This window comes from Canis lupus, chromosome 5, assembly GCF_048164855.1.
Source record: "Canis lupus baileyi chromosome 5, mCanLup2.hap1, whole genome shotgun sequence".
Taxonomy (NCBI): domain Eukaryota; kingdom Metazoa; phylum Chordata; class Mammalia; order Carnivora; family Canidae; genus Canis; species Canis lupus.
In genome coordinates, this window is record NC_132842.1 from 69,631,929 (window position 1) to 69,647,854 (window position 15,926).

General features: G+C 44.7%; 1 protein-coding gene across 2 annotated transcripts in view; it reads right to left on the bottom strand.

Moving 5' to 3' along the window:
* HDAC1 (histone deacetylase 1) overlaps window positions 1-13,170 on the bottom strand; it is a 35,131-nt gene extending 21,961 nt beyond the window's left edge. Inside the window, exons 1-2 of one of the 2 annotated variants that reach the window (XM_072827256.1) lie at window positions 12,990-13,170; window positions 5,692-5,804 (exon numbers count right to left, since the gene is read on the bottom strand). In XM_072827256.1, coding sequence (XP_072683357.1) covers window positions 5,692-5,804; window positions 12,990-13,155 — 279 coding nt within the window. In that variant the 5' untranslated portion in view covers window positions 13,156-13,170. Of the gene's footprint in view, window positions 1-5,691; window positions 5,805-12,811; window positions 12,967-12,989 lie in introns of those variants that run through there. The other variant, XM_072827257.1, reaches the window with a different exon arrangement.
* Between the last annotated feature and the right edge of the window lie 2,756 nt (window positions 13,171-15,926).

The window sequence follows — 15,926 nt, forward strand, 5'->3', positions numbered from 1 at the left end:
GCTCAGCAGTTGAGCGTCTGCCTTTGACTCAAGGCATGATCCCAGAGTCCTGGGATCGAATCCCGCATTGGGCTCCCCACAGGAAGCCTGCTTCTCCCTTTGCCTATATCTCTGCCTCTCTCTCTCTGTGTCTCTCATGAATAAATAAATAAGATCTTTAGGGCAGCCCCAGTGGCACAGCGGTTTAGCGCCGCCTACAGCCCAAGGTATGATCCTGGAGACCCAGGATCGAGTCCCACATCAGGTTCCCTGAATGGGGAGCCTGCTTCTCCCTCTGCCTGTGTCTCTGCCTCTCTCTCTCTCTCTCTCTCTCTGTCTCTATGAATAAATAAATAAAATCTAAAAAAAAAAAAAAAAAGTTAAAAATAAATAAATAAAATCTTAAAAAAAAAAAAAGGCAAGGAAATAACACACCCTAAATACAGGGCAGAGATTAACTCTGGGGAAGAAGAGAGCAAAGAGGATCAGGGAAGGGTATATAGGGGCTTTAGCAGTCATGGCAATGTTTGTTTGCTTAAACTAGATGGTATTAATTGTATTGTGATTCTTTATATCTTCCACATATTTTATAAAAATTCTTTCATATCTACTCAATATTGTATAAAAACATTTTTTAAAAAAAGCACAAAAGAACAGAAGGCGATGAATAAGAAGCCTGGGAATATACAAAATTAGCATCCAAGGCAAGAAAGAGAGCAGAATTGTTGATTATGTAAATAGGAAGGTTCCTGGATGAAAAATGAGGATATAGATTCTGGGAGAGATTAATTAGATGTGTGGAGGCAGAATTGGGGGAGGGACCAACTGTGTGAAAGACTTCAATATGTCTCCTTCAGGTATAGAGACAGAATACAACAACTTCTTTTTTTTTTAATATTTGATTTTTCAGTAATCTCCACATCCAACATAGGGCTCAAACTTACAACCCTGAGATCAACAGTCCCATGCTCTACTGACTGAGGCAGCCAGGTGCCCCAGAATACAGCAACTTCTTTAAGAAATCTACGGAGCTTCTTCCAGGTCTGACTCTCAAAAGCCATCAATTTTAGGAAAGATATTAAAATAGCTATCTGTGTTTTGGGAAAGGAATATTAGGATCACAGCCCAGAGAAAGGAGAAGACAGAATGAATGCACAGAAACACTGTTGGGGGAAGAGGATCAAAGATCCATACTCAAGAGAAGGAAACAGATCACATTAAACAGAACCAGTTTAAAGATTTAAGAGAGTATACTGGAATTTCACTTTAGGAGTTTACAATAATATCTACAGATACAGAAATTGCTTGGTATTATTTTTTTAAAGATTTTATTTATTCATTCATGAGAGACACAGAGAGAAGGCAGAGACATAGGCAGAGAGAGAAGCAGGCTCCATGCAGAGAGCCTGATGTAGTACTCGATCCCAGAACTCCAGGATCACACCCTGGGCTGAAGGCAGATGTTCAACCACTGTGCCACGCAGGCGTCTTGCCAACGAGGTGGTATTATCACTACAACAACCACTGTTAGATGCTTCCCAAAGAACCATTTTCTCTCTTCTTGTTAACACATCTCAATTTGGTTGGGTGTTAATGCACTCAGCCAAAGGAATCAAATGTGATTAGTCTAAGCCAATTGCTGGTGAATGATCTAAGGATGGCAAATGACCCAGTGAGATTTAAGGGGAAATCTGTTGGGAAACTTCTAGGAAGGGTTTTCCTCTCTAATAAAGAAGACAGTGTGAGATGGGGATAGTGGAAAATGATCCATTTGCCACCACTTCCCTTCTTTGTATTCTGTTGTACAAACTCTTAACACTTGGAGCTGAGACACCCATCATGGAATTTCAAGGCAAAAAACAAAAGGATAAAATCAAATAAGCTGGGGCATCTGGGTGGCTCAGTCAGTTAAGTGTTTACCTCTTGATTTCAGCTCAGGTCATAATTGCATGGGTCACAAGATCAGCCCCGCATCAGGTTCCACGGTACTCAGGAGGTTGTTTTCTTGTTTTTTGTCTTTTTTTTAAAGATTTCATTTATTTATTTCTGAGAATACACAGAGAGGAGAGAGAGAAGCAGAGACACAGGCAGAGGGAGAAGCAGGCACCATGTAAGGAGCCTGACGTGGGACTCGATCCCGGGTCTCCAGGATCAGGCCCTGGACCGAAGGCGGCACTAAACCGCTTGGGCCACCCGGGCTGCCCCTGTTTTTTTTTTTAACTCAGGAGGTTTGCTTGAGATTCTCTCTCCCTCTCCCTTTGCCTCTCCCTTCCCCCCACTTGCACACGTGCATGCATGCACTCTCTCTCTCTATACACACACACACACACACACACACACACAAAATAAATAAAACTTAAAAAAAAAAAAATCGGGGCACCTGGGGCGGCTCAGTGGTTGAGCATCTGCCTTTGCAAAGCTCAGGTCATGATCTCCGAATCCTGGGATCAAGTCTCCACATTGGGCTCCCTGTGGGGAACCTGCCTCTCCCTCTGCCTATGTCTCTACCTCTTTCTCTCTCTCTCTCTCTCTGGCTCTCATGAGTAAATAAAAAATCTTTAAAACAAACAAACAAACAAACAAACAAAAACAATCAAATAAGCTAAGGATGACTGAGCAGGAGAGAATAAGCCTGGGTCTCTGATGATATCACCAAAAAATTCTGAGACCATCTACTTTTAGACTTCTTGTTAAAATATTGCTTAGGGCGGGTTGCCTGGTGGCTCAGTTGATTAGGCATCTGACTCTTTTTTTTTTTTTTTTGGCATCTGACTCTTAATCTCAGCTCAGGTCATGATTTCAGGGTTTTTTGTTTTTTTTTTTTAAAGAAATTTTATTTATTTATTCATGAGAGATACAGAGAGAGAGGCAGAGAGAGAAGCAGGCTCCACGCAGGGAGCCCAATGTGGGACTCAATCCCAGGTCTCCAGGATCATGTCCTGGGCTGAAGGCGGCGCTAAACCACTGACCCACCCAGGCTGCCCTGATCTCAGGGTTTTGAATTCAAGCCCCATACTGGGCTCCACACTAGATGTGGAGTCTACTTAAAATATATATATATATCTTAGGTTGAGGGAGTAGGAGGAGGACAAATGGACACATAAAGACTCTGGAACCAAAAAGATATGGGTTGGAGTCTTAGGTTCATGTCAATCATCTTCTCTGACCTTGTTTCTTCAGCTATAAATTAAAGGTGCTATAAGGATTATATAAAATAACAGGTAGCCCTGGCCTACCACCCAAGCAAGCTTCAATAAATGTTCATTTATTTTTCCTTACTTGAAGATAGGATCCATTTTTTAATACTTCAGTATCACTCATGGAGTTTAATATAGTTCCTGGAATATGACAAGTATTCAACAAAAATATACTGAATGAGGGGATCCCTGGGTGGCGCAGTGGTTTAGCGCCTGCCTTTGGCCCAGAGCGCGATCCTGGAGACCCGGGATCGAGTCCCACGTCGGGCTCCCGGTGCATGGAGCCTGCTTCTCCCTCTGCCTGTGTCTCTGCCTCTCTCTCTCTCTCTCTCTCTCTGTGTGACTATCATAAATATATATATATACTGAATGAAAGAGAGAAAGAGGGCTTGAGGTAACTTTTGAAGATGAGTAAAATATGACTGGGCAGAGTAATCCTCCCAGTCAGGATGGGGTAGAAAGAGGCAGAATCTGATCTGAGGGTTCTGAGAGGGGAGTGACAGAAAAGGAGGCAAGCTAGAGCCAGATTAGCAAGGTATAGATGTATAAGAGGGAACTCTGGAAGGTCTCGGCGCTCGCTATTCCACATTCAGGTATCCTCTTTTTATCTAAATGCTAGTCTACTCCCTAGAGTCCCTCAAAACCTCTGTCTGCTACCTTTTATGTTTTTCATTCTCAGATGCCTTTCACACCTGACAAAGGTCTCTGGTCCCACATCTGCCTGCTCCTCTGTCTACCTTCCCTCCTTGCTTCCCCAGCTGCCTCCAGTGGCTCTAGGGACATAACAGGGCCATCTGAGACAGAAGACTCATCTCCTCTCAGTCTCTGGAATGGTGAGGAAGGATACTGCTGTTGCTAGGTTACTTAAGCTGCCAGCACAGACTTTAACCACAGACTCTTAGGCTCTAACCATAAGGCAACATAGGCTCCCAGCCCTTCTTTATTTTCTCATTTGGACCTTTGCAACAGCCTAACTGGCTTCCCTACTAAAATGCATGCCTGGAGGCTCCTGACTGGCTCAGTTGGTGGAACATGTGACTCTTGATCTCGAGGCTGAGAGTTTTCACCCCATACCGGGCAGATTACTTAGCACCTGGGTGGCTCAGTCGGTTTAAGCATCCAACTCTTGGTTTCAGCTCAAGTCATAGTCTCACGGTTGCAGGATCAAGCCCCATGTGTGGCTCTGCACTCAATGCGGTCTGCTTCAAATTCTCTCTCCCTTTCCCTCCCACCCACTAACTCTATTTTCTAAAATTTAATTCATTTTTTTAATGTATTTGACAGAGAGAGAAAGCACAAGTAGGCACAGAGGGAGAAGCAGGAAGCCTCATGTGGGGCTCGATCCCAGAATCCTGAGATCATGACCTGAGCCGAAGGCAGACACTTAACCGACTGAGCCACCCAGCTGCACCCCCCCAATAAATAAATAAAATATTTTAAGAATAAATAAAAATAAAATGCATACCTGTTTTATCTCTCTTTGATTTAAAATCCATTACTTGGGGATGCCTGGCTGGCTCAGTCAGTAGAGCATGCAACTCACCATCTTGGGGTTGAAGTTTCAGCCCCACACTGGGTGTAGAGATTACTTTAAAAAAAAAAATCTTTGGAGCACCTGGGTGGCATAATCAATTAAGTGTCCAACTCTCAGGTTCAGCTCAGAATACGATCTCAAGGTCTTGAGATCAGGCCCCACATTACAGAATAATATGGATCCCTAACTTCTCTTTAAAAACTGATGGTGGGGGCACCACCAGTGGAGGCATCCCTCTCCATATGCTTGTGCTCTCTCTCTCAAATAAATACAATCTTTAAAAAATAAATAAATAAAATAAAAACCGGTAGGTGGGCAAAAATCAGACGGAACTGAGTCAAGCAGTTTAGAGTCTATGCTCTCTAGTAATTAGGGACTTGTCTAGCTCAACATAGTCCCAATTGCTCTTTTTTTAGGCATTGGATTTTTTTTTTTAAATCCTGGCCCATCAGAGTTGCTTATTACATAGTACAGCATATCCAATCCTTGCTGACCTCTCCAACTGTAGGTCCCTTTACTCACACCCGTGAGACCTTTACACTATAGCACTACCTAGAAACTACTCATAGTTTCCCCAAACACACCATACTGTTCTTACCTCTTTGCCTTTTTGTTTACACTCTTCCCTTGGTCTAGAATGTCAGTCCCCTCCTGAACTCCTGGCTAAATTCTATTCAATATTTAAAATTCTGCTCAGATAGTACCTCCAGGAAACATTCCAAGGCTCCCTTCCTCCTTCACTTTTCATTATCTCTGTATCTTGTACATTATTTAATTGTACGCCCTCAGACTGTAGTACAATTTATTTGTGTACCTGTCAGTCTCCAGCACTGGAGCGAACCCTTTAAAAACAGAAATCTCTTTCAATGTCTGCCACATAACAGCCCATTCGACACATCTGATGAATGAGTAGTTGAGAAAATGAGATAACATAACTAGAGCTGATGGGGTTAGGGAGTGGTGGGGGTCCCAGTAACTCACATAGATTTCCATTTTTCGGTAGAGACCATAGTTAAGTAGCAAATTGTGAGTCATACGGATTCGGTGAGGCTTCATTGGGTGGCCTTGTCCATAATAGTAATTTCCAACATCCCCTGAAGAAAAAAGAGTGACAGTTTCAGTGACACAGTTAGACATACACTCCCAGGAGAATCCAGGAATTTTTATAACCATCTCCTAATCATATTCTTTCTCTTTCGTTCTAGTCCCCAAGATTCTCACCCACCTTGAGGAAGAGTTAACTCCAAAATAAAAATAAAACAAACAAACAAAAAAAAACAAAATAAAAATAAAATAAAACAAAACAAAACAGGAACAACAAACAAAAAAAGCAGGGGACTCTGGTGAGTCCAGCACTTAAAGATATAAGCCTAGCCGATGGGATCCCTGGGTGGCGCAGCGGTTTAGCGCCTGACTTTGGCCCAGGGCGCGATCCTGGAGACCCGGGATCGAGTCCCACGTCGGGCTCCCGGTGCATGGAGCCTGCTTCTCCCTCGGCCTGTGTCTCTGCCTCTCTCTCTCACTGTGTGCCTATCATAAATAAATAAAATTTAAAAAATTAAAAAAAAAAAAAAGCCTAGCCGACAGGCACTACACAGTGTAAAAACGGTTCATTCCAAAGCTACTGGAGAATAGCAGGCAACAAGGTGATTCACCTCACCGTATCTGCAAAGAATTCACTCCCACAACAGAAAAATAACCATTACTATTCAGAATTATTATAAGTCACAGTTCACCTCTTTCATATTAAAACACTTTATGGGGTTAAAGCACATTTACATTTACTTTCTTAATGGATCCTCAGGGGCAGCCCTGGTGGCGTAGCGGTTTGGCGCAGCCTGCAGCCTGGGGTGTGATCCTGGAGACCCAGGATCGAGTCCCACATCAGGCTCCCTGCACGGAGCCTGCTTCTCCCTCTGCCTGTGTCTTTGCCTCTCTCTCTCTGTGTCTATGAATAAATAAATAAAATCTTAAAAAAAAATTAATGGATCCTCACAAGAACCTGGTAAAACAGGAGTATTATTCCTATTGTATAGATAAGAAAACTAAACTCTTATCATCTCTAGCTTCCTCTATAGCAATAGACTTCTAATTGGTTCCTCTGTCTTCAACTCAAAACTATCTGCCACACTGACCAGTTATTTTTCTAACACACAGCTTTAATAACACCATTCCCCTGCTCAAAAACCCCTAATGACTCCCCATCTTCTACAGGATAAAGAACAACTTCACTAGCCTGGCATTCAACTCACAACACTCCCTCTCCTGCTCTCTCCCTCTCCCAGCTCTCTACTCTAAACAGAAAAGGCAAACTATGGCCCTTGGGCCAAATACAACTAGCTGCCTGTTTTTTTGTAAATAAAATTTTATTGGAACACAGCCAAGCCCATTAGCTTAAATATTGTCTATGGCTGCTTTCACATTATAATAGCAGAGTTGAGTAAACAGTTGCCACAGAGACCCACCCATATAGCACACGAGGCCAAAAATATTATCTGGCCCTTTACAGAAAATCTGCTAATCTCTGTCCTAAACACACTGGATGATTATCAGCATCCTGAACATGGCATTCACCTTCACACCCAAGTAGTCTTTGTTAAGACTGTTCCTTTGACCCAGAATGTCCTTCCTTTTCTGATGACCCTCATACTACAAAGCCCAGCTTAAGTGCCAAACATATTCCTGATCAAAATATAAAAAAAGAATTAAAATTAAAATAAATGGCCATTTCCTCTCCATGCAATTTGTATATATCACTTAATAAATTTTGTTTTGTATCTGAATTACTTTATCTATTTATATACATAAGATTGGAAGCTCCTTGAATGCCAGGACAAATGCATTCTGTACATCATAAAGGCTGAATAAAGATTCAAGGAATTGAACTGAATGACTCAGAGAAGTTAAGTGCCTATTTAAGATCACACAACAAATGATGCAGGCAGGGGTCAACTCTTCTGACTCCAAATCTAGTACCCTAAAAAGTTGCATTGGGTTTCCCAAGTACCTACTTCAGTTTGCCCTTAATCTAGGGAGCTCTGTGAAACTCCTTGGCACAAAGTTCCTGGCACAAATATTCCAAAAATCAAGTGGGGGCACCCAGCTGGCTCAGTCATTAGAGCATATAACTCTTGATCTCAGGGCCATGAGTTTGAGCCCCACCTTGGACACAGAGCTTACTTAAAAAAAATAAATAAATAAATGAAACAACAAAAAAACTGAAAAACAAACAAGAATGAAGTGAACTGCACACCCAAGGATCCCTACTTAGAAGTCCATCAGATTGAGGCAGATTTTTGAGCACCAATAAAAAGGTCTCAACCTCTTATGCATCATGGTTGGATGGTGTCAGTAACAGGCTTCATTCCACCGACTAATGCACTGTGGTGACAATGTCACCAATAGCATCCAAACCACACTCCCAATTCTCTTTGTCATATACGTGGCCAGGGACAATGGAAAACTTCTAAACAGCTAGATGTTTAGGATCTCACTCTTACCTGTCTTTTTTTTTTTTTTTTTAAGATTTTATTTATTTACTTATTCATGAGAGACACAGAGAGAGAGGCAGAGACACAGGCAGAGGGAGAAGCAGGCTCCATGCAGGGAGCCTGACACGGGACTCGATCCTGGGTCTCCAGGATTGCACCCTGGGCTGAAGGTGGCGCCAAACTGCTGAGCCACCCAGGTTGCCCTCTTACCTGTCTTTTTAATAGATTTTATTTTTAGAACAATTTTAGATTTATAAAAAAAATTGCAAAGATAGTAGAGAGAGTTCTCAGACACCTGACAGTTTCCCCTATTATCAGCATTCTACATGATAAAACATTTGCTACAATTAATGAACCAATATTGATACACTATCTTTGACTAAAAGCCCATGCTTTATTCAAATTCCCTTAGTTTTTATTAACATCCTTTTACCCTATTCTGTTAATCTTAGTAAGGCCTGTGAGGGCAAGAACTGTGCTGAAAGAGCCACAAGCCAGAGTATAGTATTTGGTGGCAGTCAATTGGGACTCTTGTCCCATATAGACACAGACTTTGAGATGTAGTAGCAGAGAAGGCACGTGGAAAATTTTGTTTCCAGAGACCCTCAGACCACCTTATCAGCCATGGCGATTGGTAGAACAGGTTCCCTAGGGATTGGTGGACACATCCAGATGCAGACCCAATTTGAAGGCGGATAGTAACATGACCAATACTGTTATGCAATTGGATTCCTGGCTTACCCAGGTCTCACCAGGGCCTTAATCCCTAGCAAGTCCCCTGCCTATCAAACCTGAATTCAGCCAAGGCTTAGACTTGGAGAACTAAGATAACTTATCTAGAAGGCTAGGGGAGTACCTGACGTGGGGCCCAGAGGCACCATCCTTTTCTTAACAGCTTTTAATCCAGTTGCTGAGAGACTTTTTATTTTTATTTTTATTTATTTATTTTTTAAGATTTTATTTATTTATTCATGAGAGAGACACAGAGAAAGAGAGGCAGAGGCACAGGCAGAGGGAGAAGCAGGCTCCATGCAGAGAGCCTGATGTGGGACTCGATCCAGGGTCTCCAGGATCATGCCCTGGGTTGCAGGCAGCGTTAAACCACTGCGCCACGGGGGCTGCCCGCTGAGAGACTTTTTAAAAGAAATAGTCCTTTTTATTTAGATACTACCTTTATAGTTAGAGAGCTTTTCCCACTCTTCTCAATGTTTTTCAGGGTTTTTTTTTAAATTTATATTTATTTTTTTGAGAGAGAGAGAGAGATGGGAGGGGGGGAGGCTGAGGAAGAGGGAGGAGCAGACTCCCCACAGACCAGGGAGCCCAATGAGGGGCTCAATCCCAGGATACTGGGATCATGACATGAGCCAAAAGCACTTAACCAACTGAGCCACCCAGGTGCCCCTCAAGGTTTTTCGGTTTTACAGGAGTGACCTGAGGCCTACAAAGGTAAAGTAACTTGCCCAATACTGCAAAGCTTCTGAGTCCCGTGCTCACCTCTGTAAAACTCACAAATGGTTTCTCAAAAAGTAACTCTCCTTCGTCTAAAAACTAAGGTCTTTTCACTTTTTCTCATTTTAAACTAATGGTGTAGAGATCACAAAACTGTGCAAACTCATATGGCTACAAAGTCAAAGGCTCCAGCCTCGAACGGGCCCTCACTGCTGCCCAGCAGTAATGGAAGGACTCTTCCAAACTTATTTCCTCAGCTCCCTCTTTCACAACAGCTACTTAACAGCTCAGGTTCATGACCTGAGCCAAAGGTAGATGCTCAACCACTGAGCCACCCAGGCACCCCTCCATTTGGATTTTGAATATGCTCAACCCTTAGCCACTATGTCCCTTTTTTTTAATGTCCCTCTTTATAAACAACTCTTTCTCTCTGCCTCAACCAAACTTCCTTTGAAAAGGGTTCAATCTGACGTCTTCTCTTCACCCATCCATTCATTCTCCAATCTACTGCAATCTAGTTTCACTGCAAACCTGCATAAGAAATAGTTCTTGCCAACACCTGGCCACTCCCTCCTTCTTTTGGCTACTGTAACAAAGACTTCTGGTTCATGAGGTGCCTGGGTGGCTCAGCTGGTTAAGTATCTGACTCACAGTAGTGAGTTCCAGCCTCATGGTGGGCTCCATGCTGAGAGTGGAGCTACTTAAAAACAACAAAGAAAAGACTTTCTGGTTCACTTATATTCCCTCTGTACAATTTAATCAGCAAGTATTTATTGAGAGCCCACTATGAATGAGGCACTGTTCTGGGGGCTGATCATACAGAGCTAGATAAGACATGATCCCATTCCCTAAGGAGATTACCATCTAAGAAGAATGAACAAGTAAACAGACAATTCCAATACACAGTGACAAGCACTATGACAGAAGAGTACAGAGCATAAAGAATACACTAGACTTTTCCTCAGTCCACTTCCTTAGAATTTCACCCGGGATCCTCTTTTCTTTCCATGTTGTATACAACTTCTCTGGTGAGGGACACCTGGGTGGCTAAGTGGTTGAGCATATGCCTTCAGTTCAGGTTGTGATTCCGGGGTCCTGGAATCAAGTTCTGCATCAGACTGCGCGCAGGGAGCCTGCTTCTACCTCTGCCTATGTCTGTGTCTCTCATGAATAAATAAGTAAAATCTTAAAAAAAAAAAAAAAAAAAAACTTCTTGGGTGATCACATCCTCTTTTTTTTTTTTTTAAGATTTATTTTATTTATTCATGAGAGACCCACACAGAGAGAGGCAGAGACAGGCAAAGGGAGAAGCAGGCTCTATGCAGGGAGCCTGATGTGGGACTCAATGCCGGGTCTCCAGGATCACACCCTGGGCTGAAGGCAGGTGCCAAACCGCTGAGCCACCCAGGGATCCCCATGATCACATCCTCTTCTGTAACTAAAATTACCATCTGTATGCTGATAACTACCAAAAATCTCTACCTTCTCATTTCTATCTTCTAAACTGCAGACCTGGGATGCCTGGGTGGCTCAGTGGTTGAGCGTCTGCCTTCAGTTCAGGCCCTGATCTCCAGAGTCCTGGGATCGAGTCCCACATCAGCCTCCCTGTAGGGGGCCTGCATCTCCCTCTGCCTATATCTGCCTCTCTCTCTATCTCTCATGAATAAATAAATAAAATCTTTAAAAAAAAAATAAACTGCAGACCTGAATAGCCAATTGCCTACTGGATACCTCTAAGCGGATATCCCCCAGTAGGGGTATCCCTCAGTAAGTATTTTTAAGAGTAGAAATACAAAACCCAAAGTTATCAACTGATATAGCCTTCTCCAAACACATTAAACTGCCCAACCCAGGAGTTTGGGATCCTTACCTTTTTCCTTACCCCTACATTCATAAACTTAATTTCTTTCTCAGAGTGATAGCTCTAAGGTATAAATCTGATGATGTCACTAACCTTGCACAAAACTTCAATGATTCACAAGTGCACTCAGAATAAAGTCCAACTTCCGTAAGCCAGTGTGTCCAGCCCTTCAGGATCTAGTCTCTGATTACTTCTCCAGCCTCATGACTTTCATCTTTTCCCTCCACCCTATTCCCTGACCTTCTACACTCTGCCCTCAAACCTATACTGTACACACACCTGCCGTCTTTCAAAAATGCTGTCCTCTCTCTTCTAAATTTACGGTCCTCTTTGCCTTCCCTGGGTTCGGCTACTAACTCCTGTTCTTCAGGTCCTAACTGAGATGGCATCTCCTGCCCCAAGTGGGCAGTCTCAGTTGGGTGCCTCTCCTCCGTGCTCCCCAAACACTCTGAGCTCTCCTTTATCCCAGCATGATCCTGGAAGGCAATTCTGTGTCACTGTCCATCTATCTTCCCATCCAGGCTGAGAGGAAGATGAGAAGTGACCTGATCAGCCCCACGGCCTCAGCGCCTAAATGTCCCTAGTACAGAGTAAGCCATTCCACAGGCTTCTGTTACATGAAAAAGTCTGTCTTAACAGGTTGTATCTTTCTCCTTCCAAGCCCAGGGGCCCCATTTCCAGCAGCAAAGTGTAGGCCCAGCTGAGAGACGGAGGGGGAGGGGGGAGGCTGGTGACAGGAGGTGGGGACTCTTGCAGGACTCTCACCAAAAAGGATGAGGAAGCAAAAGGGTAGAGGAAGACTTCTGTGTTCTCGGCAGGAAAACACATCCTTGCACCCTTCTCCACCAGATCCTGCCTCGCCCTCAGACTCAGCCTCCTCTCCTGGGGTCCCACTCAAACTCTCTCCATCAGGCTTCCTGAGAACCACCCCTCTCCGGCCAAGTTACCGCAGGCTTCCTCAGAAGACCCCCGCTCGGCCTCAGCCTCTTCCCTCAGCCTCGACTTCCTTTCCTTTCCTCTGAGCCTCCTCCCTCAGCCTCCACCTCCTGCTCTCAGCCTCCTCCCCCTGCCTCCTCCCTCCCCCTGCCCTCTTTCCTGAGCCTCCTCCCTCAGCCTCGACCTCTTTCCTCTCAGCCTCTTCCCTCTGAGCCTCCTCTCTCAGCCTCGTCCTCCTCGCAGCCTCCTCTTTTCAGCCTTTCCCCAACGCCTCAGCCTCTCCCAGCCTCCCCACTCGCATCTCCTCAGCCTCCCTCTCCCGGCCCCGGCCCGGCCCCGCCCCCGCCGCGCGCACGGTGCTCACCGTCGTAGTAGTAACAGACTTTCCTCCTGGTGCCCTGAGTCTGCGCCATCTTGCTCGCCTCCCGTCCCTCCCGTCAGTCGGTCCGTCCGGCCTCCCGCCCGCGGCTCCGCTCGGCGTCCGACCCAGGGGGGAGGGGGCGGGCCTCCCGCCCGCTCCGCCCGTCCCCTCCCGGGCTCACCTATAGCCGCGCAGCCCGGGCACGGCTCCAGCCAATCAGCTCGCGCAGGGACGGCCCGGAACTCGGCAGGGGGCAAGGGCAGCCCTGAGAGGCAGCCGAGGGCCCCCTGGGCCTGTACCAAGGTCTGCGACAGGGGGGTGGGGGAGCTGCCCGGGGACCGTACCATTAGTCCCGGGGGAAGAAAACGGATCCGTACACTTCGCTGTCCGGTTTCGGTGTTGGAAGTGCGCTGGGAGACCAGAAGCCAACTTTGTCGTTTTATGGAGAATCAACTGAAGCCTGCGGGGAGGAAAGTGACTTGCACAAGGTCACTCAGCTAAGGACCGGGCTGAACCTGGCTTGGAGCCTGAGTTTGGAAGAAGGAGAAATCAACTTGACAAAGGAAAGAAAGCTGCTGTGGACCAAGTGCTGTGCAACCCCTTTACCGACGTTTATCTCAACGATTGCTCACAAAAGCTTTGGAAGAGGCTTTTTTTTCCCGTTTTATGGATAAGGATAATGAACTTCAGACCTTTGTGACTTGCTCAGAGCCACACAATTAGGAATTAAATTCACCTTTCACTAGTACAGATTTTCTGAATTCCTGCTGTGCACCGGAGACACTGTAGGGAAGGGGCCGAACCCAGCCTTTCTTACCTCCAAAGCGGGGCCTCCCTGATGCTGTCACCCGCGAGCACTGAAGAGTGCCTTTACATAGGAGGACACTGATTGTCCCCTTCTACTAGGGCAGGGTTTCTGAACCTATTGAAGCTATTGACATTTGGAACTGGATAATTCCTTACTGTAAGGGGCTCTCTTGTGCATTGTGTAGGATGTTTAGCAGCATCTTTGGCCTTTACTCATTAGATGCCAATAGCACCCTCCACTCCCACCCTCAGCTGTGGTCACCAAAATTGTTTCCAGACATTGCATAACTGTTTCCATGGCAAGACAGGAGTGTAAAATTGCCCCCACCCTAACTTTGAGGACCACTGAACTTATTTATCAGTCATCAACTGTTCATTATTGAAATCTGAAAAACTGAAAAGCACTGTGATGGGCTATTAAAATAATAAAATACAACAGTATTAATATTTAGTGAGTACTTACTATTTGTGTGCCAAGTAAGTTACAAACTCATGGTCCTATAGTTGATAAGATACATTTTTATGCCTCTACAATTTATTTATTTATTAATTAGGCTCCACACCCTGAGTGGAACCCATCTGGAGGCTTGAACTCATGATCCTGAGATGAAGACCTGAACTGAGATCAAGTGTTGGATGTTTAACCAACTGAGTCACCCAGGTAACCCTATGCCTGTACAATTTAAAGAGTGCTTGGGCACTTAGACACTTGTGTTCCTCATTTGAGAACTGCATTTGGGCCACTCATTATAAAAGTAATAGAAGAGGGGCGCCTGGGTGGCTCAGTGGTTGAGCATCTGCCTTTGGCTCAGGTCGTGATCCCCAGGTCCTGGAATCAAGTCCTGCATCCGGCTCTGTGCAGGGAGCCTGCTTTTCCCTCTGCCTATGTCTCTGCCTCTCTCTGCATGTCTCTCATGGATAAATAAATAAAATCTTAAAAAAATAAAAGTAACAGAAAATTTAAGATTTATAGAAACAGCTAAAGGAAGAGAGAGGGAGAGAGAGAGAGGGAGAGAGAGAGAGAGAGAAAGAAAGAAAACAGCTAAAGAGCCAGGGAATCCCTTTTTCCAGCTCTGTGTTGCTGCTTCCTGGCTAGAACCTTTCTGGCCCTCACTTCCCTCTTTGTAAAATGCAGAGGATAAGAATTCAAAGTTCACTAACTCTATGCTGCACACAGTATCCAAAAGAAGAGGAGGGTGGGGATCAGATGAGGTCATGGGTGTGGCAGCATTTTATAAAATGCAGAACAGGAATCAGAACCTCAGATCTTTATAGAGGTGAGGCAGGTGGTATAAAAATAAGTGGATTTATATTAGTTTGATTCAGGTGCTTTGCATATTTCTAAAATTGGATTCTTTTCACTTTCATAAAGCAAAATGCCTTTCCCCCATCTTTCCTCAAACACACTGCCATCTGCAGGTACCTTTCATTTTCTCACTTTTTATTGGAAATAGAGGTGAAAAACATTTCATTTTCCTCTTCATTATGAGAACAACAGTGCAAGCATGATGATAACCACTGACACTCAGTTTCAACTGTTTGGCAAAGGGACTCTAGCAAAAGAAGACCCTGGCAAAGGAAGAGCTTAAGCCCTACGTGAAGGTGGTGGCCACTAATCAGCTCCATGAGGACAGGTAAGCCCAATGAAGCCAAATCTTCAAGACTTTTTTTCCAAGAGAAGACAGAAACCTGTAGTTTTATCCAAAATCTCCCCAGTTTTTTTTTTTAAATCTCCCCAGTTTTATAAATTGACTGCTAACTCACTCTGTTCACATTCAAGACAGTAATAAGAGGTATTCTTTTAAAATGTAAGTCAAGGGGGCAGCCCCCATGGCGCAGCGGTTTAGCGCCGCCTGCAGCCTGGGGTGTGATCCTGGAGACCTGGAATCCAGTCCCCCGTCGGGAGCCTGCTTCTCCCTCTGCTTGTGTCTCTGCCTCTCTGTCTCTCTCTCTCCGTCTCTCATGAGTAAATAAGTAAATAAAATAAAATGTAAGTCAGGTCATAGGGTGCCTGGATGGCTCAGTCCGTTAAGCTTCTGACTCGATTTCGGATCAGGTCATGATCTCAGGGTTGTGAGATAGAGCCCTGTGTCGGCGTCTGCGTTGGGCTGCGTTGGGCGGGGAGCCTTAAGATTCTCTCTCCCTCCCCCTCCACCCCTGCCCCACTCCTGTGCCAGCACATGCTCTCTTCTTCTTTCAAAAAAAAAAAAAAAAAAAAAAAGGCTTAAGAAAAGTAAGTCGGGTCTTGTCATGGCTCTGCAAAAATCTCCACAAAGTCTTCTTGAAATGGTTTCTGCAAAGGCCACAAGGC